Raw genomic sequence first — 24,602 nt, 5'->3', positions numbered from 1 at the left:
GAGAGGGTCCATCCAAGAATTATAGTACTGCGACATGCCACAATTATTTCCCTTTCATACTCCTTATCGGAGTCAATTGAGATTAAGTTCTAACTCAAGCTGTGAGAACAAAGTCCCTCTCATTTGAAGAAGGAGAAGGAAAAGGAGAAGGAGGACGAGGACGAGGACGAGGACGAGGACGAGGAGGAGAAGGACCAAAATTAAACTTTTTTCTCTTTGAAAATAAATAGGAACTTCCAGCACTGTTGAACATACAATAAAAATAATTTATAATTTAAAAAATTAATTTTAAGATATTATAGTTCATGTATCAATTAGTTGAAAAGTAATCATTGTAAATTCAAATTCGATAGTTTATATAAGACAAGAATAAATAAACTTAATAATCAGAGAGAACTATTGTTAGTCAAGATTTGTAGTAAATTTTATTTATCTTTCGTTGCTTCAAGTAGTAAGACTAAGGCTTACTTTCTAACTAATCGAGAGTATTGATTAGTGTTATAAGTCGTTGGACAATCGAAAGATTGTCACCAGTTTTGGGGAATGAAGGCAATTCTATGAGCACCAGATACGTAGCTTATCAAAGCAGTTGCCATACGAATGAAAATGCTTGCAACGAAAGATGAGATAAGATCGAGTCTAATACATCAACCTTGTACTCAATATTCTTGTACTAATCCATAATCACTACAGGCAATGAACATTGGTTTGGGGAATTAAATTTGGCCTATGTCAAAATTTGTCCCACGAAATATGAAACACTTTTCGGGGTAGCTTCTAACTTTTTTGAAGGCTTAAGCAATATTTCTGACATTTCTCATCAACCGGCAATGTGAATTCTGGAGGATGAAGTACAGTTAAGAAAAGGCTAAATTATAATTGAAGTCACATATAAGTGTAAAGCTTACTTTACTCAACTCCCGAGGCATTGGGTGCATAATATACTGAATTATAACTAAAGTCTTAAGATAATGCCACCCAGAAATTTAGTCTGTATTTTGATTCATTCTTTGTTTTAACAAGAAGATAAATATATATCACTGCCATTAACAATAACCTGATTAAGAATTCAAAACAATTTTTCATGAAAAATCGGTTAACTGAGCAAATGAGAACAGTTGAGAAGAAATACGTATTGTGTAATGGCTATTCAAATATTTCCTTACATTTCTGGAAATTAAATTAAAACTTCATTTATCGATTACAAAGGACAATTATTAACTCTAAATCATTTCCCTAATCGTGGAAATAATGGTCATTGTGGCAAGGAACAAGTCTCATGTTGATGTTGAATAAATACCATATGAAGCAACCACAAAATCTTTGCACTGGTATCGGCAAAGGATAAAATAGTGGATAACTTACCAAGAGAAGAGAGGGATTATGCTGCAATTTGAAAAATACAAGAATCAACAGCATGCTATTTTGAAAATTTAGAAGGAAAGTCTGATATTATTATCTGGTCTTGTCCAAAGCTCTTCCATGCTGAACTAGAAAATACTCTATCTGAGCGTCGGACTCTGCTACTGCTGTCAATATTTGATGAAATATCATATAAATTTTAAAGAAACAATGGAAACTAAACAATTAGATAACTGAAGACACGGCATATTAATAGATGTTGTTACACCCCTAACTAAACCACTTTGAAACAACAGTCACACCACTCTCACGTGTCCATCCCCTAGTTAAACCACCTCGGATAACAGTCACACCACTCCCCGAAGTGATACGCGTTCATCCGAAGTGGTTCCGAGGTGATGCCCACTCCTGATGACCTCAACATGGCGCGCTGCAAGGTGAAGATTAGATCCACTGAAGTAACCGAAGTGTCCCTCAACTCCGAAGCGTTGAGCACACCAAGATACTACCTTAACAGATCCCTCCGCCCAGGGGCTGACCCAGACGACTTGGGTTAGGAGGTCAAAAATAAAATTTATATGGTATCTTTTAATAAAAAAAGCTAAGAAAAAAAATTAAGCAAAAATTTTTTTTTCCCCATAATCTAGAGGGTCAATTGCCCCTACAACCCCCCCAAGTCCGCCCCTGCCTCCGCCGCCACTGTAAGAAAGATATCTGTCATGATCCCCTATGGCTCTAAAGATCAATTGATGTGACGTCTTCATAGGTTTAGTTGATGTGACATATTGACTTTATGTCAACTCAACTCAGAATAACTAATTGCCCGTCCACTCTAGACGCGGCTGATTGACGCTTATGAGCGGATACCTCACAACGTCAGATGCATACACGTATCCCATATCCAACGGTGCTCTACATCTATAAATACCCAAGGTTTGACAAGAGAAAAAGGTAATGAAACTCACACAACTTAACTCTCTATACTAAGAAATATATATTCTCCTCCCCACTCTCTTGCACAACTTGAGCACTGTTCCAATCACCCAACGCTGACTTGACCGTCGAAATGTATGCGACCGCCGCCACCACCGCTGGTTCCGGCCGTGTTCTTCTGACTATGCATTGTTGTGCGCAGGAGGATTACGTGGAGTAGCTATTCATTGACCCCATGGAGGGTCCAGTTCTTGAGGTCAATAGATTGACGTCGTCTATGGGAAACTTCTCGTCCAAAAGTTCCACATTGTTCGCCGAAAAAGCCGCAGGCAAGCCATCAACTTACCCTGAAAAGGGCACGCTCTTGAAAAAGAACAAAGTCAACCTACAGCCAAAGTTCTTAACACCCTCGAAAAGGTAGACAAGATGAGTTATAGCAATAAAGATGCAAATTTTGAAGGGCACAGGAATGCCTCTGAAGAAGAGTTAATCAGGACCAATTCACGCATCGGAGACCCCATCACCGATGTCACCGAGGCAACAGGACAGCAATGCTCACTGAATGACTCAAATAGCTGCTGGAATGAGGGACATTGCAGCTTAGAACGTGGCGATGCGTGAATTCTTCTTGCAGGCCCGAGGTCATCAGGGCTTCCAGATGCTTCAAGGATCTTACCCAGCTCAAGAAATTCCTGCATCTCATGGCCAAGGCCATTCAAGCTAGCGCCAGGAACACCCCCTTGAAAGAAAAGTGGGTATGGATGTTACATCCTTCGCACAGGGGAGCCAATCACCGGAAACACCACTAGGAGAAAACTTCCCACCAGAATATGAACCGCAAAGGTCTGTCAGTATCTTCGACAGAATAGGGTCCGCTTCGTGCAGAGATCAGTTCGGTAAGAGCAGGAGAGAAGAAACCTAGTGGATTGGGGTAGTCGAGAAGAGGCACCTCCACCTCCCCAAAACGCATCAGAGGGGGAAGTCTCTGAAGGGCCATGTCGCTCCTACGAAATTGATGACGATGATGATAACCTCCAATTCTCCAGAGAAATCCAAAGCTTTCTGATGCCTGCAAATTTCATGTCCCCTAAAATCCTAAAGTATGAAAGAAAGGAGGACCCATAGAAACACCTGACTAAGTACATGACACATATGAGTTTCAGAGGAGCCTCATCGGCACTAAAATGTAGTGCCTTCCATCTAACCCTCACCGGAGCTGCTGAAGTGTGGTACAATGGGTTATCATCCCTGAGCATCAGAAGCTGGCCAGACTTGAAGAAGGCATTTCTGAACCAATACCTTTCACGAAAGGAAGGAGAGGCCCTAGTGCAATGCCTGCAAGATATGAGGCAAGCCCCTGGCGAAACGCTGAAAAGTTATCTCGCCAGATTCACTGATGAAATCATATATTGCGAGCAAGTCACTGACAGAGAGCCCTTTCAGTTTAAGGTAGCCTCAACATGAACACTTTGTTCTGGAAGGATGTACGTAGCAAAAATCCCACTACATATGACGAGCTGGTAAAAATGATGAGAGTGGAGATTGTCAACGAAGAGATGATCGACCATCGAAATCGTGAAGCACATGGACTCCCTCCACCTCAGAGGCAGGTAGGTTGAGGACTGACAGCACACCTCGTCACCCAACAATAGACCTAAGCGGGTCACACAGGAGCCCCCACATTCGGGCAGGCATTGACTTCAGTCACTCTAAATGCAGTGTCAGTGCTAGCATATGAAAATACTCCTGCTGAATCAGGACCATCCGGAGGGTCTTGTCCTCATCGTATGTCCATAATAATTGAAAAAGATATTTATGTAGAGAGGGAATCCAACCTTTAGAAGCCGAGCAGGAAGTAGTAGTTCAATTCTTAAAAAAATAAAAATAAAAATAAATTAGAAATTAGAATTGAGAATTGATTGGATCTCGAGCTATCATTGGTTCTTGAATTGAAACTGCTGATATCGATTCCAGAACCAAATCTATCCTTTTTGTAAGGTTTTTTTTTTTAATAAATATTTATTCACCCTATTCCAATAAGTCAAACCTTGCAAGTAGAAAGCTTGTACGGCTTAGCAAGTATCACGTTTGCTAAGATCCAAATAGTAATTATCCTAACCAATTAGATTTTCATTTAAATAATTGAATTATATCACTCTCGTTTTTAGTTGATCTTTACGTGTTGTTCATCCCATAAATCCTTATTGAGGCATTGCAAGCAGAGTCATAGCAAGAATTCCATTACTTTGAAACCTTTGCTTTGGTTGCAAGACATGACACAATCAGGTTATTGATTGATTCGACTGCTCAAAAGAGACGAAAAATACATCAATTGGGTATAAAATCAGCTTTTCTCAGTGGAAAATTAGAAGATGTATTGCTACAACTTTAAGATTGTAAACCCAAGTGCAGGTTATCTCAAGTGGTAAACTCAAAAGTCCGAGGTCGAACTACAGGAAAATGGAAGGAAATAAACTAGTCTATGAGTAGTGAATAGTTGGTGAAAATACGATGAAGAAGAACACTAGAGTGTTAGAGATTCGCTCCGGATAAATTAGTAGAAGTTACTCTTGATCTTTTATTTAACTCATATGAAAATCAACTAGGGAATGATCTCATATGAAAGACAAAACATTGATTGCTAATAATTGTTTAAAAGAATATGTCAAAATAAGTTGTTGGTATGTAGAGATTATCTAAGCATTTATTGTCCCAAAATTGTCAACAATAAATCAAAATCTTTAACAGACCAAAATCATTTATAGAGCATATAATTTAACCAAGTAAGAAGATGAACAAAGTGAAAGATCAAAAACAATACTAAACATTCATCAATGTTTCACCCCTAGCTCTAGCTATGGTTTAAAAATACATAATGAAATATTACAAAGAAAATGAAGAAAACTAGAATATGATGAAGAGGAATTGATGCTCTCAAACTCTTGGCCAAGTTCCCCTTTTATAGGCAAAGAAACATCCAACATGCAAGTAGACAATGCAAATTGTTTCTGTCCAGCTTGAAAACAGTTGGAACGTGCAAATTGATACCAATTTTAAGTTATTTTGTGTAGCAAATTTGGACTTTTGATCAACAGATAAGTTGTTGCCACTTGAGTTATCTTTTCATTAATATCAGGTCCATTGAATCTCAAAAACTCTAGATATGGTCAAAACAATGAGTGATGCTCACAGGTAAAAAAGCTGTATCCAGCAATTAACAACTTGGATTTTGCACAGTAAATTTGGCTGCCCTATGTTGATAGTTTGACTTCTTGTGAAACATGAAAGTTGTAGATACATATCTTATCTTTTCAATCAAACTTGAATCACCTTGGTTCAATAGCTACAACTTAAGTTATGACCATTTTACCGAGATAGCTGCATCTTGCTCGAGACAACTCATCATTTTTGTCTTTTCAACATTTTTTCCTCCACTTGCTCCACTTGTTTCACATTGGAAATACATGTGAAATACATCAAATAAATACTCTTTCAAAATTATAATACTCATGCCGACATGTATGTAAATACATATTTCGATTAATTGCACTTTTAACCATGTATTTATGCAAATTGAATTTATGGCAAGAGAATTAAAATTAGATGCTAACATTGGTAAACTTATACAAAAATGAATGTAAAATGCCTTGTAAATGATATATCTTTAAAGTACTTTTAAACACTAATCATGTATTTGTTGAACAACCTGAAAGTTTCTATTCAAGATCAGATCTAGATTATGTGTGCAAGCTAAAAAAGGCCTTGTATGGTTTGAAATAGGCCCTAAGAGCTTGGTACAGTAGAATTGATGGATACCTATGTGGAAATGAATTCAAAAGTAGTGAGAGTGAACATACACTCTATGTTAGAACGGATAACTACTCCCATATTTTGATCATCTCATTATATGTCGATGACTTGCTTATTACTAGAAGTAATTTGAAGCAAAGTGACTCATTTACCATGAATTAGAGAAAAAAATTGAAATGAAAAATTTGGGAGAAATGAAGTTTTTTCTTGGTATTGAAATTGAGCAAAAAATTGATGGAATTTTTATTTCACAACAAAAGTACGCTTTTGATGTTTTGAAGAAGTTTAATATGCAGAATTGCAAACTAGTAGACACTCTACAGGCAATGAATACGAAGCTGTCAAAAGAAAATGGAGATTAGCCAACAAATGAGAAGGAATATAGTAGTCTTGTGGGAAGTTTATTATATTTGACTGCAACAAGGACAGACTCGATGTTTGCTGCAAGTTTACTCTCCAGGTTCATGATAAAACCTTCTCAAATGCATCTTGGTACTGCTAAAAGAGTCCTCAAATACATCAGAGGTACTATCGATCATGGGATTAAGTTTGAAGGAGGAGTTGGCATGGATTTATTGGGAAATTTAGATAGTGATTGGGCTGGTTTTGTGGATGACATGAAGAGCACTTCTGGTTATTTATTCACACTTGGGTCTGGGGCATTTTGTTGGAATTCAAAGAAGCAAGAAATTGTAGCACAATCAACAGCAAAGGCAGAATATACAGCAGCATCAGCAGAAGTAAATCAGGCCATTTGGTTAAGGAAAATCTTAAGTGATTTGCATAAGTTCAAGTCAATCCTACTACAATTATGGTTGACAATCAATATGCAATTGCTGTGGCCGAAAATTCAGTAAATCATGGGAGAACAAAGCATATAAAGGTGAAGTTTCATGCCATCAGACAAGCTGAGAAAGAAGGAGAAGTGAATTTGCAATATTGTCCTTCACAAGTTCAAATGGCTGATTTGCTTACAAAGCTTCTAGCAAAATGTTGTTTTGATGATTTGAAACATCAAGTTGAGTGTTAAATAAAAGCTTCAAGGAGGAGAATGAAGGAAGTGAAGCTTTTATTTAAACTCCTAACTTAGGCTATCTTTTCCAATCTACAGCAGGATGTAAAGTAGTCTGCAATGACCATGTTGAATAGAAAGCTAATGTACTCTATATTCAGCCTTTTATATATTTTACATTTTCTATGTAAAAAGTTATGTATGAAGCACGTATGTTAGATGGAAAAAAATGAATGAAGACTGATTTTTTTTGTCCCAGAAGCTGTTCTTTCTCTCCATTCTGTTCTTCCCTGTTTTGCATTTTCTTTTGGTTCTTCAAGTCCATGGTTGGTTCTTTTCTATTCTTGAAGACATATTGCAGGTTTCTTAAGCTCTTTTACAAAAAAGGAAGGAGCTAACAATATCATCCATTAGTCTGTCATAGCTAAATCTCAAACGTGCAAAAACTTGATTCTCCATCCCTTCAATGTTGGCAGTTGAGTTCCTCAACTCACTCAATGCCGCCTGCCATTGTCTAATGTTGTTTTCTTTTCTCAAAGCCCGTCCAACTGTAATGAGTGCTAGCGGTAGACCAGAACATTCATTCACAACGTCCTTAGCAAGATCTCGTATTCTTGGGGACGAGAGAACCTCTTCGCCAACCTTTTGTTGAAACAAGTCCCATGCTTCTTCCATGGAAAGCTTGTGAACTTCAATCTCTTGTACTGTTTCCATGCGTCGGCATACACTTGATGACCTAGTAGTTATTAACAATTTGCAACCATTTTCCTTCGTTGGGTTAGGAAATCCGATGTTCTCTAGAGAATATGCCTCCCACAAATCATCAATTATTAGCAGACACCTACCTCTTCTTTGCAAAGCTTCAAATAGTTCACTAGCCCTTGTAATATCACTATCTTCATCGTGAAAAGATAAGCCTATCTCTTTCGCAATATGCTTCTGCAGTTTCTCTAGATCTAAATCCTTTGATGCTGTTACCCAAATAACATTATCGAAGATTGCCTTTTTGCTTAACAGTTCATTATTAATTTCTTTAATGATGGATGTTTTCCCCACTCCTCCCATCCCATAAATACCAATAATTCCAATATCTTCATCCATCAGGTACTCCCAAGTTCTCAGCAAAATTCCTTTGGCAGTATCCCCTACTAATGTAGTTCCCGGAAAAGTTTTTCCTCTCCCTGGCACCATAATAACCAATGAACTGTCTGAAAATTTGCTATTATCAAGGAGCTTCTGAACCTTACGCATCTTTTTAGTAACAGAGTTCCCCAACTTCAATCTACGGTAATAGTTTGGAAAACATCCACATAAACAGCTTTTATTATCTTGAATTTCCTTTTTCAAACTAGTCATTATATTTTTCATCTTCTGCACATTTTCAAGCCACAACTTCACTTCAGCTGTCGGATCCATCCCATTCCACACCTTTTCCACGTGTAACTTTTGTTTCACATCCTCTTCTCGAGCAGTAAGTAACTCCATTTTGTCTTCCAATATCTGTAGTACTTTTTTAGGTTTTCTCAAATGGCTGCATTGTTCAGAGATTGAGTCATTTGAACAGCAATGTCCACAGAAAAGTTGCACTATGCTTGCAATAGTACCAGCAATTTCCATAGCCTTATCTGCCAAGAACAACAGAATAGAAGCCAAATTATGAGAACGTACTGAAAAAGTAATCAGATCCCATTTTAATTAGATTAAACGCATATACTAACTAAGGATCCACAATGGAGATTGACATAGAATTGGCATTAGGAACATGGCAAAATGTAAAACTGATCATAAAAGAATGGAGCTGCTGTAAATTCAACTGGTACTAGAGTTATAATCATTCAACACAGATTGTTGACTTTATAGATGATAATCATATCATATTATTGTTTAACATATATAAAAATAAAAATGCACAATCCATTGACTTCTTACCCATGACAAATCCTTAGAACAAAGTATGCCTTGTAACTTGTCATGGACATAAATTTATTTCACTTGTGATAAATTTACTATAAAATACTTCAATTTCCTTGTTATTTTAACTTTATGATAATTTTACTGTAAAATACCTCAATTTCCATGTCGTTGATCAAATGGCTGGTTCTCGGTAGATTAGAAAATTTAAAAGCTTATTTGATGTTGGCTCCAATCACAATGAAATTATATTCACATATTGTACCCTTTTCGAAACATTTAAGCTATCTGATTGAGTAGTGTGTTGGAAGATAGCTCGCCCAAAGCTGAAGTTACACCGTTTGATTAAGCAGGGCGCTAATGTTACTCTTTAGAGACTGGGATTAGAGAGATCGGTGAGGTCTCTGATCAAATACAGTTGTAAGGAACTTAACGTGCTTCAATTGTTCTTGGTGCATACACAGCTCAACGTCGGCGTAGAAAATTTAATCGTACCACGGTAATTTGTAATTCTCCTCTTATTTTTTTTAACACAAATCTCTTTGCATTCCTCTAGAGTCAAACTCAGATTTAACCTTAACGGTGGTATCAAAGCGCTTTTGGGTGTTTCTTGATTCGGATGTAGCGGTGGGAGTGTTCTGTAATTTCTCCATCTATCTAACCTTCTAACCAATATAGATTTATCTTCAAATATTACATATTTATTGTAGGATCTGGCCACTTGACACCAAAGGTACACTAGCCAGTGACCATTTTTCAGATAGAAAAATACTTCTTCCATCCTCATAAATCATGATGAGGTTACTATTGCATTTTGAAACTTAACATCTTCTTGGAGCCGATTATCTGGCCTAGAGAGTTATTGAATGTTTTGACTTTTCTTGAAATTCTCTTCGTTCCAATTGTACAACGTTTTGAGAACATAGATAGTCTTCTTTGTGGAAGGAGTCAATGGAATGTGGTGGCTTATTTATTGGGAAATTAAGTCAAAAAACAAAAACAAAAAAAAAGGAAAAAAAAGAAGTGAACCCGACCCGAGGATAATCTATAAAGATTTGGGCTGCTGAAATCTTTGAGCCTAGTTAATATTCTGAAGTAAAAATGTGTGACCCGACCCAATGATTTAAACATCCATTTACTGAAAGTTCTAGACTTAACAAAGTCGTGTTTTTCTGGAAATGCAACTTAACTCCAAAACGCGTCTTCTGTTGGATCTCCTACACGTGGCATAACTGTGACCGTTGTATTGGTCTATGGGACGCGCCTCATATAATTAGGGTTTGAGATCTTTTGTTTAACCCTAATCACTCTCTGGACTGCCGTTTTCTTCTTCGAACTCTTCATTTTTACTGTGGGTTTTTCTTGTGATTTCTGAGTGAAATCTTTCAAAAGAATTATTGAGATTTATCTCTTAGTGAGATTCATGTATAGAATCTGAAGGGCTTTTGTGATTAAGAAAAAGGGTAGAATACTCTTATATGTTGTAACTCAGTTTTGCCCAATTTGGGTACTCTGATCGTGGATTCGAGCTTAATCCGTATGGATGCTCAACGAGGATGTAGGCGTTAGCTAGTTGTCGAATCTCGGGGCCTTTGGCCGAAAATTCTTTGTGTCGGTTTTATAATTTTCTGCACTTTTGTATTTTGTATTTTACTGAAAATACTTGAACACGCAAAGGGTTTGAAACACTGGGACTAACAACGGTATCAGAGCCACTACTAAAATTCGTTTTTCAAAATATTGTCGTTCGTACCCTCCATTTTGTGACTTGATTGTGCTTTGAACTGTCAAAAACTAATAGATCTGTTTCTGTTGTACAAGAAAAATTCTTCGATTTGAATCTTGAGTAGATCTCTGGAAATGGTTTGGTATCTTTCGAAATAAACTGCAGATCTGGTGAAATCTATACCTTGTCCAAATTTAAATATTTACCGAATCTTGATTAGGAGTTAAGCTAGGGATTTTTTCGAACCCCCTTAATTTTCCTTTGTCTAGGGTTTCATGCGAGAACCCTAGAATCTGAGGGAATTAAGGAACGGTGAAGAAATCCATTAAGGAATAATTTCTCTATGTTCTGCGATTTATGTTATTGCATTTGCATATCTTAAATTTGGTGTATAGGATTTCACAATACTAGTCAACAATCTGCAGTTGACATTATTCAATTAACTTTTGTGTATGCACTCACATTTTACATAATTTGGCAAGAAATTGTTTTATTTGTTATTGCAAGAATTAATTGTCAAGTATGAAGTTTACTGAGTGTGAACTACTTTTATGCTATATATCTTTGTTGTGTTCTGCATAAAGTGTGACAAATTTTCTTTTTGGAATAAATCTTGCCTGAGTCATCTTGAATACTATTGTGATATACTTGAACAATATGTTCCACAATATGTCCACTAAAACTGATATTCAACATTGGGATGGCAAAGGGGATTTCACTCTCTGGAGCCAGAAAATGAAAGCCATCTTAATGCAATTAAAATATGTTAAAGCAATTGATGAATCTTGGCCAGAAACTTTGTCAGAAGTTAGAAAAATTGAGCAAGATGAATTGGCATGGAGTACAATATTTCTTCACATATCTGACTCTGTGATTAGAAAGATAGGAACTACCACTACTGCTGTTGAGTTATGGACAGCCTTAGAAAAACAATATGTTTCTAAGTCTCTCCCAAATAAGTGCTTTCTCTGGAAACAATTCTAATTCATAAATTTGACCCTACTGCAGACCTAGAAGAAAATATGGACAGATTTAATAAAATCACACAAGATTTAACCAATTGTGGGGAAAAGATTTCAGATGACCAAAAAGTAGTTGGTCTACTAAATGCTTTGGGTGATAAGTACAAGGACATTAAGAATGCCTTAGAATATGGTAGGAGTGACCTAACTGTTGAAATCATTCATGACTCACTCAAGACTAGAGATCTAGAACTTAAATCTGAACATAAAGTTGCCTTAAATGTTGAAAAATCAATGTCCAATCCAAAAATTCCCATAAAAGGCTTAAATAACTTCAGTCAAGCTAATTACAATAGAGATAAAAATTTCTCTAAAAAGAAATGGGGGAATAATAAAGGAAAGGACAAGAAGCTATACAAGGGAAAGGCTAACAATAGAAAATGCTATTACTGCGATAAAACTGGTCATTTGATAAAAAACTGCTTCAAAAAGGCTAAGGACCTAGGAAATGGCCCTAAGCAAGAAAATGGCACTTCAGCCATTGCTGCTTCCTATGAAAGGGAAGAAGATGCTGATATTGGGGTAGCTTATGTGCACTCATTAGAGAAATCTAAATATGATTGTGTTCTAGATTCAAGGTGCTCTTTTCATATGAGTCCTAATATTAAATGGTTTACTAATTACACAAACTTTAGTGGTGGATGTGTAAAACTGGGAAATAATGATTCCTGTCAAGTGAAAGGAATTGGGAACATTGTTTTAAAATTGAAAAATGGTCAACACCTAAGGCTAAATCATACTAGATATGTCCCAGCACTTAGGAGGAATCTTATATCCCTTGGGGTCTTAGATGATGAAGGGTATCAAATTGAAATTAAGGATGGTTTCACAAAATTAATTAGAAATCAGTCACTTATATTCAAATCACCCAAAAAAAATGGTATCTATATCCTAAATCCTGATGATATCATTCAGAATACTGCTGTGAATTTGGTCACACAACTAGATAATTCTGATCTATGGCACAAAAGACTAGGTCATCTAAGTGAGAAAGGTCTAAAGACACTTTCAAAGGCTAGTGTTTTTGGGAATGACAATGTTTAGAAGTTAACTTTCCGTAAACATTGTTTTATGGGAAAACGGAATAGAATGCCCTTTAATTATGGTACTCATAAGTCCCAAAATATACTTGAATACATTCATAGTGATTTATGGGGGCCTGCACTTGTGTCTGTTGCATCTGGATATAGATATTACCTCCTTACTGTTGATGACTACTCCAGAAAACTTTGGATCTTCCTACTAAAATCAAAATGAGACACCTTCTTAGTCTTTAAGGAGTGGAAAACCTTAGTAGAAAATCAAACAAGTAGGAAAATCAAAGTTTTAAGAACTGACAATTGGTTGGAATTCTGTAATACTGAATTTAATCAGTACTGCAGCATTAATGACATACTTAGACACAAGACTGTCACCTATACTCCTCAACAAAACGGTGTAGCTGAGAGAATGAATAGAACCATTCTTGAGAGAACTAGGTGCATGCTGATTAATTCAGGTCTACCAAAAAAATTTTGGGGAAAGCAGTAAAAACTGCTTGCTATCTGATAAATCTGTGTCCTTCCACTTCCTTAAATAACAAGATACCACAACAAATATGGTCAGGATCTGTTCTGGACTATTCTCATCTAAAAACTTTTGGGTGTGCAGCCTATGCTCATCAAATTGACTCAAAACTTGACCCAAGATCTCTGAAATGTGTTTTCTTAGGATATGGGGAAAGGGCAAAAGGCTATAGACTCTGGCTAAAGGAAGCCAAAGGATTTAAAGTAATCATAAGTAGGTCTATGATTTTTAATGAAGATATCTTCCCATGTCTTGGTGGCAATAATAAAGATAAAATTACAGAGAATGATTTTGTTATGACTGAAATTAATTTTGAAAGCCAAAATTCCCTTGAGCAAATACATATTGAGGTGGAGACACCTCAAGTTGAGGTCCAGCCTGACACTAATGATGAAAATGTAGATAATTCTCAAAAATTAGAACCTGCACATGACTTGCAGGACTATCAGTTAGCCAGAGATAGAGAGAGAGAAGAACTATTAGACCTCCTTCTAGGTACTAGTTTGCAGACTATGTGTCTGGTCAGGTAGATAAAGAATCCTTAGATAAGGAACTTGAATGTTATGAAGAGGCTATCACCTCTAAAGACTCTGCTAAATGGGTTGCAGCAATGCAAGAAGAGATGAGTTCTCTGTATAAAAATAAAACTTGGAACTTAGTGGTCAAGCCTAAAGACTGCAAACTAATTGATTGTAAATGGGTTTACAAAATAAAAGAAGGAGAATATACTTCAAATGACAAAAGATATAAGGCTAGGCTGGTTGCTAAAGGTTTTACACAGAGAGAGGGCATAGACTACACTAAAATATTTTCACCTGTAGTGAAGTACACTTCAATTAGGATACTTCTAGCCCTTGTTGCTCAGTTTGACTTAGAACTTGAGCAATTAGATGTAAAAACCGCTTTTCTGTATGGCTCTTTAGATGAAACCATATACATGACACAACCAAAAAGTTTTGAAGTTAAAAATAAAGAACACTTAGTGTGCTTATTAAATAAGTCCTTATATGGCCTAAAACAGGCTCCAAGACAATGGTATAAAAGGTTTGACATTTTTATACAAGGACTTAAGTTCAGAAAATCTGAGTATGATCCCTATTTTTATTTCAAAAGAAATGAGAAATCTGAATTCTTTTATCTGCTTTTGTATGTGGATGATATGCTCTTAGCTTGTAATGATTCTGATGCATTGAACTCTATAAAAGGAAAATTAAAGTCTGAATTCGAGATGAAAGACTTAGGACCTGCTAGGAAGATTTTAGGAATGGAAATAAAAAGGGATAGACAAAATAAAAAATTATTTTTAACTCAAAAAGGGTACATTGAAAAGGTAATTAGACGTTTTTCATTGCATGATGCCAAACCTGTTAGTTTACCTCTGTCTGCAAATATTAAATTATCTATTGATCAATCACCTAAAAATGAAATTGAATTTAAAAGAATGTTACATGTACCATATGCTAATGCAGTTGGATCTATCATGTACGTCATGGTATGTTCTAGACCTGACATAGCCTATGCTGTGAGTGTTTTAAGTAGATTTATGAGCAACCCAAGTGAACTTCATTGGGAAGCCATGAAAAACTTAATTAAATACTTAAAGGGCACACAAAATTTAGGACTTATGTTTAAAACTAATAAAAATGGTTTAAGCTTAAAAGGCTATGTTGACTCTGATTTTGCTGGAAATTCTGACAATAGAAAGTTAACTACTGCATTCTTCTATGTGATAAATGATACTTGTATTAGTTGGAAAGCTCAACTACAGAAACTTGTGGCCCTATCCTCTACTGAAGCAAAATATATTGCTCCACAGAAGCAGTAAAAGAAGGAATATGGTTAATGGATTTGTTAAATGAATTAGATGTTATAAGAAATAAGGTGGAGCTCTGTTCTGATAATCAGAGTGCAATTTTCTTGAGTAGAAAACCTGTCTTTCATGATAGAACAAAACATATAGATGTTAAGTTTCATTTCATAAGGGATATCGTAGAAAAGGGTGATATAAAACTGGTTAAAATTTCTACTAAGGTCAACCCTGCAGATTTAGGTACAAAGGTAATACCTATCAGTAAATTTTTTGATTTTTTGAAATTTCTTAATCTTGAAGGTTACTAATTTTTTTTATTTTGTTAACAGGTAATAAGAGCAAAAGAAAAACAATTTATGATCGAATCCACTTAATCAGCTTCAAAATTCCAGCAAGGTGGAGATTGTAAAGATTTGGGCTGTTGAAATCTTTGAGCCCAGTTAATATTCTGAAGTAAAAATGTATGACCCGGCCTAATGATTTAATCATTCATTTACTGAAGGTTCTAGACTTAACAAAGTCGTGTTTTTCTGGAAATGTAACTTAACTCCAAAACGCGTTCTCTGTTGGATCTCCTACACGTGGCATAACTGTGATCGTTGGATTGGTCTATGGGACGCGCCTCATATAATTAGGGTTTGAGATATTTTGTTTAACCCTAATCACTCCCTGGACTGCCGTTTTCTTCTTCAAACTCTTCATTTTTACTGTGGGTTTTTCTTGTGATTTCTGAGTGAAATCTTTCAAAAGAATTGTTGAGATTTATCTCTTAATGAGATTCATGTATAGAATCTGAGGGCCTCTTGTGATTAAGAAAAATGGCAGAATACTCTCATGTGTTGTAACTCGGTTTTGCCCAATTTGGGTACTCTGATAGTGGATTCGAGCTTAATCCGTATGGATGCTCAACGGGAATGTAGGCGTTAGCTGGTCGCTGAACCTCGAGGCCTTTGACCGAAAATTCTTTGTATCGATTTTTATAATTTTATGCACTTTTGTATTTTGTATTTTACTGAAAATACTTGCAAAGGGTTTGAAACACTGGGACTAACATAATCAAATCTATAGAACTGCAAGGGAGTCTGTGAGGTTTAATAGGAATACATAAGTTACAGATTCATAAAAAATACGGAATTCTAATGCTTATTTTAATAAAGCCAATATAAAGTGATCTTAATAATTCTTCGGTTTTCCCCTGGAAAACAATTATCTAAAGATTACTTTTCATTTTCCTGAACAAAACGGTACAATCTAAACAAAAGAAAGTGGTGAAAGAATCAACAACTATTGAACAAACAACTCCATTTATGACAGCACATTGAACTCAATAATCTACGGCCTCAGTCTTTGTCATTTGAGATAGTTTCAGGTGAAAATTGAATGAAAATCATACGTATATATTTAGAGCTGGAGAATCAAAATGCTAACCTGTTTTGCTATCTCACAAATGGATAGTGAGTGTTGAGTCTGAAATTCAGCCGTGGAAATCTGTGGGAGATAATGTGAGTAAAATGAAATTTGTCCTACCATATTCCTACATTACGCGTTTCATCCATTGACTGGTAGTCAAGTCAACCAAAATTAGTTACGTCAGCTAATCAATTAGGCGCCCTCAATTCCCCCACGTTGGGACACAATTCTGTCCAAATAGAATTATTCTAACAATTAATCTAATTGTACGAAATAAGTTTGACAAAAATGGTTGACAAAATAAGTTTTGGCAGAATCTTGATCTTTGATTTTAAATGATTTAAAAAAATAATTTTAAAATGATTGGTGTAAATATTATTTTTTCAACCAATTTTACATAAATAGCATTATTCTTATTCTAATCATGGTGTCTAAGGACTTAGAGCCTCTTTTGTAGTATATTTTGGTCTTTATCCAATATCCCAAACCAATTTGACTATTTATAGAATTAATATTTATTATATCCCAAACCAATTTGATTATAAAATTTCATTATACATAAAATGCAATCGAGAGAGGGGAAAAAAATTACTTGAGGGATATAACTGTCTTTTTACACCAAAGCTTTGATTGTGGACATTACACGCTTGTTCTCAATATGATATGAATTGAAGTAGAACACTCGAAACCTATGTCTCGAATGTTACTCAACTAATTCCTTTATCTATTATAAAAGTTGACTGACACATTTTAATACAACATTTTTTTTAAGAACTTTGCGAAATAAGCTATTTTATTGTCTAATAATATGTCAAATAAATTTAATTCACTAATGAAATATAAAATAATCGATTTTGAAAATAAAATTCAGATTACAAAATAATTTTAAACTAAATGCTAAATATTAAAAGAAAATAAAATTCTTGAACTAATGACACGGATGCTATCAGCAATCTCAACCTCTAACTTCGATCAATCAAGCATCTAAAAAAATATTTTAAATATGGAATGAGCATGTAAATACACACTATATGGATTCATGCCAATACTTTCACAATTTAATATAAAAAGCAAGTAAAATATGCATCTGATCATCTCACTCTCACTTGGGTCATATCCATTTTTAATCTCCGTTTAGAGTGTTTAACCCTATGGCTGATTTCTGTATAGATCTACATAATACCCAATGGTGTTACCCACAATATCCTTCTTTAATTTGAATCACATAATAGCATATAAAATGCTTAACTTAAAACATTAAGTGAAACACAAAACCACTTGATATTTAGAAAATTTCATACATTGTTCATTGAATTTGTGGTATACTTACACTACTTGGAACTAAAAATTCCTGCAAATGAATCTCGAACGTGTCGAAAAAGCTATTCTTTCTTTTCTTTTTCTCCTCTCACGGTTTCTCTCTTCTGCCTTTTCTTCTTCATTTTTCCCCTTTCTTCCCTCTCTCTCTCTGTGTATGATTTGTGAACAGATCAATTGAGTGCAACATATAATAATTAAATAATTGCGATAATGATAATGACCTACTTAAAATTTTAGTAGGACTCTTAATTAGAATTTAAATTGAACTCTGAACTAATAACTTTATCAAAGAAAAATCTAATTTTATGAGGATAAGATTCTAATATAAATATGTGAAAATTCTAAATATATCTAAACATTTTTATATCAAATAATTCGATAATGATTGAATAGAAACTCAAAATTAATATTAAATTATAATTTCGTGTGAAACTCGTATTTCCAATTTTTAGAAATATTAGCACAATGTCCCTAACAAATGGTAAACTGGCAAAGTTACCCTAAATTTTCAAAACTTATATTTATACCTCAAATACATAATGTACGTAGGTTCAGGATATTACATGAAGGGTGGATAAAAAAATGAAATCGGAAATTTTTACATTGATGCTGCATTCTATTAAAGAAGTAATTTACAATTTACAGTTGAACTATCCAAACTTTCCCCTGTGAGTGAGAGAACAACTACTTGCTGCAAAAAATTGCAAACAGCTTCTCAAAAAGCCATTACCTTAACCTATGCTCTTGATATAAGGTTGGTTCATTTTTTTTGCCCTCATTGTGTATGGCACTGCTTACTACGAAAATCTTCAGATAGCAGATTCGCAATTAGCTGTTGCAACCTCTCAGCACCAGGACCAGGCTTAAACACAGAATCTTTACCTCGCAGTAAGCAAGGATCGGTCCCATTTTTCGAGCTCCCAACACACCACGCCCCAGGTGCAAAACGATTTGTTCGACCAAGCAACTCTTTATCGATCTTGTCTAAAACTGGATCGTCCTTGTGAAATTTCCGAGCAAAGGAGGCACTGCTGTTTACCATTTTACTGAGATCCTTGATTGTTAATGAACGTGGGTGCTGCTTAGGAGGATTGTCCCAAGCAATGTAGTGGAGATCATGACCTATAGCAGTGCCACGGAACTCTTCAGTATTGCAAATAACAGTGTGAAAATATCCTTCAGGGGAAGAGATGAAATTTGTATAATACATGAGGATTGTTCGGGGAAGGTTATCCCACCCCCATATGCAGTATTCCACAAAAGAGCGAGTTAGAATCACCCATGCAGAGCCTGCAATTAAAGAAAAGAATAAGATTAATGCTTGCAATCAGCGTGCAGTATCATTTAGTTCATGTGTTTATTGAGTCCCATTACCAGCTGCCCACTATGTCACTTATCTATAATGGACAATATTATGGAAGAAAAAGAAGAAACCTTTTTTTTTTTTTTTAATATACTATCGACATGCACTAAATGCCTTTCTTTACTCCACGACTAAACCTCGGCTTAACTGGGATAAGAAACTCACCAGTAAACAACTTAAAAGATGTTGGAATTGACCGACGTTGAGAAGTCCATGCAATTTCAGATTTTTTAGACAAGTAGAGGCCCGGATCAACTATGACAGGCTTTGCTCTCTGGTCCCTGGAATTATCAGCATAATAAAAAAACTGTGATAACCTTTAGGTTGAAAAAAAAGCACTATTGCTCGTTTTTCATTGTATACAGGTACTTACAGTTTCCACCCATAAATCTGTGTGTGCTCAATGAAATTGAGATTTCGAGACAGATTGGAGAAAACGAATAACATATCTGCACAGTTAGTTAGATCGTCATAGCAAGAAGTATAGACATCAAGAAAGTATCATTCTTTTCTTTTTACAATAAACAGTTAAAACTATCAAAATTTATTTCAACACTATACTGTCAATAAAGTTTAGCGAAGATTTCCTTCAGAAAAGTTCCTGACTCAATGCAGAAAGTGGGTCTGCAATAATCTGGACTTCCTAGGATTGGATTCAAAGAATAGATCAAAGCATCATAAATTTCTATAAAATACTTACATTAATTTACGAGGGCACGAAACACATTCGAAAAAGTTTGACCAATGAAAATAGAGATAACAAGCTCTTCATAAGAATATCAATGATCAAAACATTGCATTCTTAATTTTTTATTTCAATGATCAAATATTCACAATTATGTCCGTTCATATAAGATTGAGATCACCAGCGGATCAGTATCAGTTTTGTTGTTTTGGATTATATAATTGTGGGATTATATTATCTATATTGGATTTGAATTTATCAACTAATGTGATAGGCACCTAGTCTAGAAAGAATAAATCATGTGTGACACCATAGAGGACGTGTTATGTCTAAAGTTCATTTTCCAAGGTCACCTAATTGTGGCATTGTGAAGTTTTAGAGAGAATAGCTCTCTTCAGAGTTTACATGCTAAAGATACTCAAAAATTAATCAGTCCCCATCCCCCAACCCCTGGCACCCAAAAATTAATAAGCCATGTTTGGCCACCCATTTCTTAACTCATTTTTTTCTTAAACTCATTTTCAACCACAGATTTCACAAAATCCTTAACTTTTCAACCACACATTTTACTGATTTTTATTAAAATCTAATTTTTATACATGCCAAACAGGGCCTAAAAAACTCAAGAAATGACTGGAGAAAGTTGGAACAAGTTTATACAGAGCTATTTCTAGGAAAATTAGTTTTCATACAAGAACACTCATTTATAAAACCTAAACATCCGTAGACTTCAGTCAACATTCCCCCAAGTAACAGGACAGAGAGATTAGAATTGATAACAATAATCTCCATCCTTGAACATTTCTAGTTTTCCAATGTTCAAGAGGTGACAATTCAAGAAACAATAAATGCTTTTAAAATTTAACAAGTTACAAAAAGGTGGAACCGAGCATTGAAAGAATCTCACTCTTCCCAAGCACATCCTCGCTCAAGTTCCCAACATTATTCTTTCGTCACAATCATAATACTATGACTCAACTTATACATAATTACTTCACCCAACAGCTAAAATCCAAGCATTCATTTAAACTAAGAAACTTTTCAAAGTAAATATCATTACTACGACACCAATCCCGAAAAGGGCAGAATTTGCAAATCAAAAGTCTATATTCTTTACTACTATCTCATCCATGCCTCTGTGTATTATAAAATTAATTATTTGCCAATAACAATCATGACATCAGAATAATGCTAATCTGATAAATGGTTTAAAACCCACTCCGGTATCTTGTTTCACTTGTGCAGCAACATGCCATGTGAATAATTTCATCATTTTCATTTTCAATGACAGAATAGGACAGATGAGGGGAACATCTTTCACAGTAAGTAAACATAAAAGATATCAACAATAAAACATAATAATAAACACCACTTCAAATAATTAAGTAGAGTAATGGGTAGTCAACTGACCGTCTTGAGTCATAAGAGGATAATCGGAAGCACTTAGGTTTATAAACCAGTCCCAATTCAAGCTCTCCTTCAACAAAATCGCTATGGCTTGAAGGGTACAAGCAATCATAGTAGGACCTTTGTAGGTCACCAAATTGGATTGCGACATAACACGCACATTCTCCACTTCACTAAATGTTGGATCATTCTTCACTGACATAGTCAAATTTAACCTCTCCCGTGGGGGAGCCTCAAGATCCATGTGCAGAATATACTGATTTCTCGGATGATACACCGCTTGCAATGTCCTCATCATCCTCTGGCTATCGCCCTTTGTACCCGAAATGAGATAAGCAAATCTCGGTGGCTCTATTTCTGAGACCTTACTTGATTTAAAAGACTTCATTAGATCCGATTCCACAAAGTATCCATCCGAGTCCTCAGAATTTTCAAACTTAACAATGTCTACTTGCAATTGATCTCTTCCATAAGACGCAGAGTATAACCCAAAAATGGTAGCAGTAAATAGAGTAATTGACACAAGTAAACTCACAAAGAACGGAATTTTCCACCTTCTGTCATTGAATATCCTTCCTGAATGATAATTACCATTTTTCCTCATACTCAGCACTCAGCAGTCCTCGCCAACTATCAGAATACCTCAATTTTTTGAAATGAGCAAACTAAAGCGCCAATCCTCAAATGATATCCTTGATCTTATTGAAAAATGATGCCCAGATTTACTGAGTGAAAAAAAAAACAATGAAAGTACAAGATTTTGGAACAGAACAGAATCCTATTAAGTGCCCACAAATTTCCGCCGCCAAAAAGATACCAACTTTATTTTATTTTGAGTTCTTTTTCCTCTGTTTTTTGAAGAGCTACATATGAATATATACAAAACGGATAAATCAGAAAAGAAGAGAACAGAAATAAGGTACAAGATGAAAGTTTGTGAATAAAGCGAAGTATGAAGAGCAAAAAAATTCGAACCTATGAGTCGAATTTTCCACATGCAATGAATAGATGTGCAGCTTCCACTTTCTTCAGATCCGTGACACACTTAAACCCGAGAGTTAAAGGTTTTATAGAAGGAAGGCAAAAAAACTTAAATTAAGACTCTAGAAAATGGGTTTTTATCAAGACTCAGAGCAAATTCAAGAAAATCAGATTTGCATCTCCAAAAAGCTCACTTTCTAAACATTTATAGTGCGAAGGTTGGAGAAAGAAAAAACAGAGAAGAGAGGCTGTTAAACATAAGAAGGTGGAGAAAAACTACTGCTGTTGCAAGATTCAAAAAGGAAAGAGTATAAAATCTGCTGGGTTCAGACCTGAGAGGGTAAGAAAGAGAAGAACCGCACAGGATTGCTTAATTTGTGGGTTTGCAATTAACTATTGATGTTAATATTTGGAGTAATGATATTTATAGATGACAAAGTACGATAATTTGACAGAATTGAGAACAACTTTGCTGATAGGCGTGGGCGAACGTTCTCTTTCATTTTTATTTTCCTTTTCCTTCTTCAAATTTGACCATTGTTTCAGTTTAAACCTTAAAAACATTAGAGGATTCCCAGGTTAGTATTCTTTCCGCCGTGACCCGTGGGAGACAGATTTTCTCAATTGAACGATAATCACGTATTTTAATTTGTAAAAGTCGGGTCGAATTCACAATCGAAAATTGTGTTGATGACTTTTACTTGTAATATGATAAATTTCATTTGCAGTCATTGAACCTCAATTGACTTACTAGTTCTAATTTATCTCAATTGAATTGCTGAACGTAACTAAATTCCAATTTTTATATCATTTTTTGTCAGTTACTTATTATCCCCTATATCGAATGAAAATAATTGATAGTCATATCATAATAGATCTTTATTGTAGTCGCTAAGTGATAACATAAAAATTATGATAATCCTTTATGATGTGGCGCAATTGTTAGTGGATATGTTATACAACGATTATATAGAAGTATATTTTAAAGTGAGTACGATTATACCATTTTTAATAAATTTGGAAAGCATATGATGGATGGTGAAATTGGTAATAAAAATCAAGTTTAGTGATACAATTACTAACCCAGTTGATATTTCCCTACTGAGCTTATATATCTAGGTTCCATTACTTTTAAAATGTATTTCTCTCTCTTTTTTTTTATCAACACGTTATTCAATAAAAATAATATAATACATAAATTCAAAAAATTTCCTTCTTTTTAAACCATACATTCTTTAAAAGTCACTATTATAAAATACATTTTTTTTTTCAAAAACTTGTTGGAGCTTAAACCGGGGCTAAGTTTGGGAAGGAACATAGAAGCTTGGACCTAAATTTAGGTTACTTGGATTTCAAAAGAAATTAGACATAGGACATTGTTTCAATAACACGATTATGGTGGTAAAAAAAATGTAAATGTACATCGTTGTTCAGGCAGCACGGCAAATTAAGCCTCCGTTATTTCACATTATAATTTTTCTCTCTCTTATTTTCAACCACATAATCTTTCATAAAATAATATTACACATAAATCAAAAATAAATTTCTTCTTTTTCAATCGGATTAAACCACCATGCCAAATGAATTGTGACATAAAGGTTGATAGATTTCTAGGTAGATGGAAATAATAACGGTGTTTAGAAAGTCCAATAATATACTGTCATGTAACATTATATCAACACATCTGTCAATCAAAGTGACACTGTAGTATGATTATTTTAATCACATGTTCTCTAAAAAATAATATTGCAAAAATTATAAGACCAAATAACGAGGCTAACACTAATAAAAATCCATATAAAGAAATATATATGTCGCCTAAAATAGGATACTAAATGTCACGATCGTGAGTCGTGACAGGATCATTATTGATGACTAAACTAAAATGCAACTAACAGGAAAATTTGAGTGAGTAGAATCAAATTTCACTCAAAGTAAGATGAACCCCGTTTAATGGCTTCCACGTTCTACTTTTAAATTTAGAATTCAGGCTCAGATGCCTCCCAATCCCATGTAAATAAAAAATAAAAGATAAAAAAATATAAAGATTAATTCAAGAACTAGAAGAATTTGCCAATGTCCAAACTCCTGGTTAGGTGTTAATTTACAAATATATTTGTAACTACTTAAAATGGGGAAAATTTAATTAATTTGTGTTTAAAATATTGTTTGAATTTGAACTTATTTTTTGATTTAAAAATAAATAAAATCATAGGACGTGTGACATGTTAGGTAAACAACGAAATAGATTAAATAGCATAACAGGTAATGTTGATTAGGTTTT

At 34.8% G+C, this 24,602-nt stretch overlaps 2 protein-coding genes across 5 annotated transcripts in view; both read right to left on the bottom strand.

Annotated features, from left to right (window-relative positions):
• LOC111375784 (beta-glucuronosyltransferase GlcAT14A-like) overlaps window positions 1–22,920 on the bottom strand; it is a 23,699-nt gene extending 779 nt beyond the window's left edge. Inside the window, exons 1-5 of one of the 4 annotated variants that reach the window (XM_022998670.1) lie at window positions 22,313–22,917; window positions 21,341–22,200; window positions 19,619–19,694; window positions 19,411–19,526; window positions 18,378–19,172 (exon numbers count right to left, since the gene is read on the bottom strand). In XM_022998670.1, coding sequence (XP_022854438.1) covers window positions 18,658–19,172; window positions 19,411–19,526; window positions 19,619–19,694; window positions 21,341–21,941 — 1,308 coding nt within the window. In that variant the 5' untranslated portion in view covers window positions 21,942–22,200; window positions 22,313–22,917 and the 3' untranslated portion in view covers window positions 18,378–18,657. Of the gene's footprint in view, window positions 1–18,377; window positions 19,173–19,410; window positions 19,527–19,618; window positions 19,695–21,340 lie in introns of those variants that run through there. The other 3 variants (XM_022998671.1, XM_022998672.1, XM_022998669.1) reach the window with 3 other exon arrangements.
• LOC111375785 (disease resistance protein RPS5-like) lies at window positions 7,012–16,717 on the bottom strand. The gene is made up of 2 exons (XM_022998673.1): window positions 16,581–16,717; window positions 7,012–8,742 (listed from the first exon to the last, which is right to left on the bottom strand). Exon 2 carries the CDS (start codon window positions 8,732–8,734, stop codon window positions 7,484–7,486), a length of 1,251 nt encoding a protein of 416 aa, XP_022854441.1. The 5' UTR covers window positions 8,735–8,742; window positions 16,581–16,717; the 3' UTR covers window positions 7,012–7,483.
• Window positions 22,921–24,602: the final 1,682 nt, after the last annotated feature.

This window comes from Olea europaea, unplaced genomic scaffold (assembly GCF_002742605.1).
Source record: "Olea europaea var. sylvestris unplaced genomic scaffold, O_europaea_v1 scaffold1415, whole genome shotgun sequence".
NCBI lineage: Eukaryota > Viridiplantae > Streptophyta > Magnoliopsida > Lamiales > Oleaceae > Olea > Olea europaea.
This window is presented reverse-complemented; position numbering and strand designations above follow the sequence as displayed.

Excerpts from the sequence above, each read along its gene's own strand:
- LOC111375785 (XM_022998673.1), bottom strand. The coding sequence starts at position 8,734 with ATGGAAATTGCTGGTACTATTGCAAGCATAGTGCAACTTTTCTGTGGA.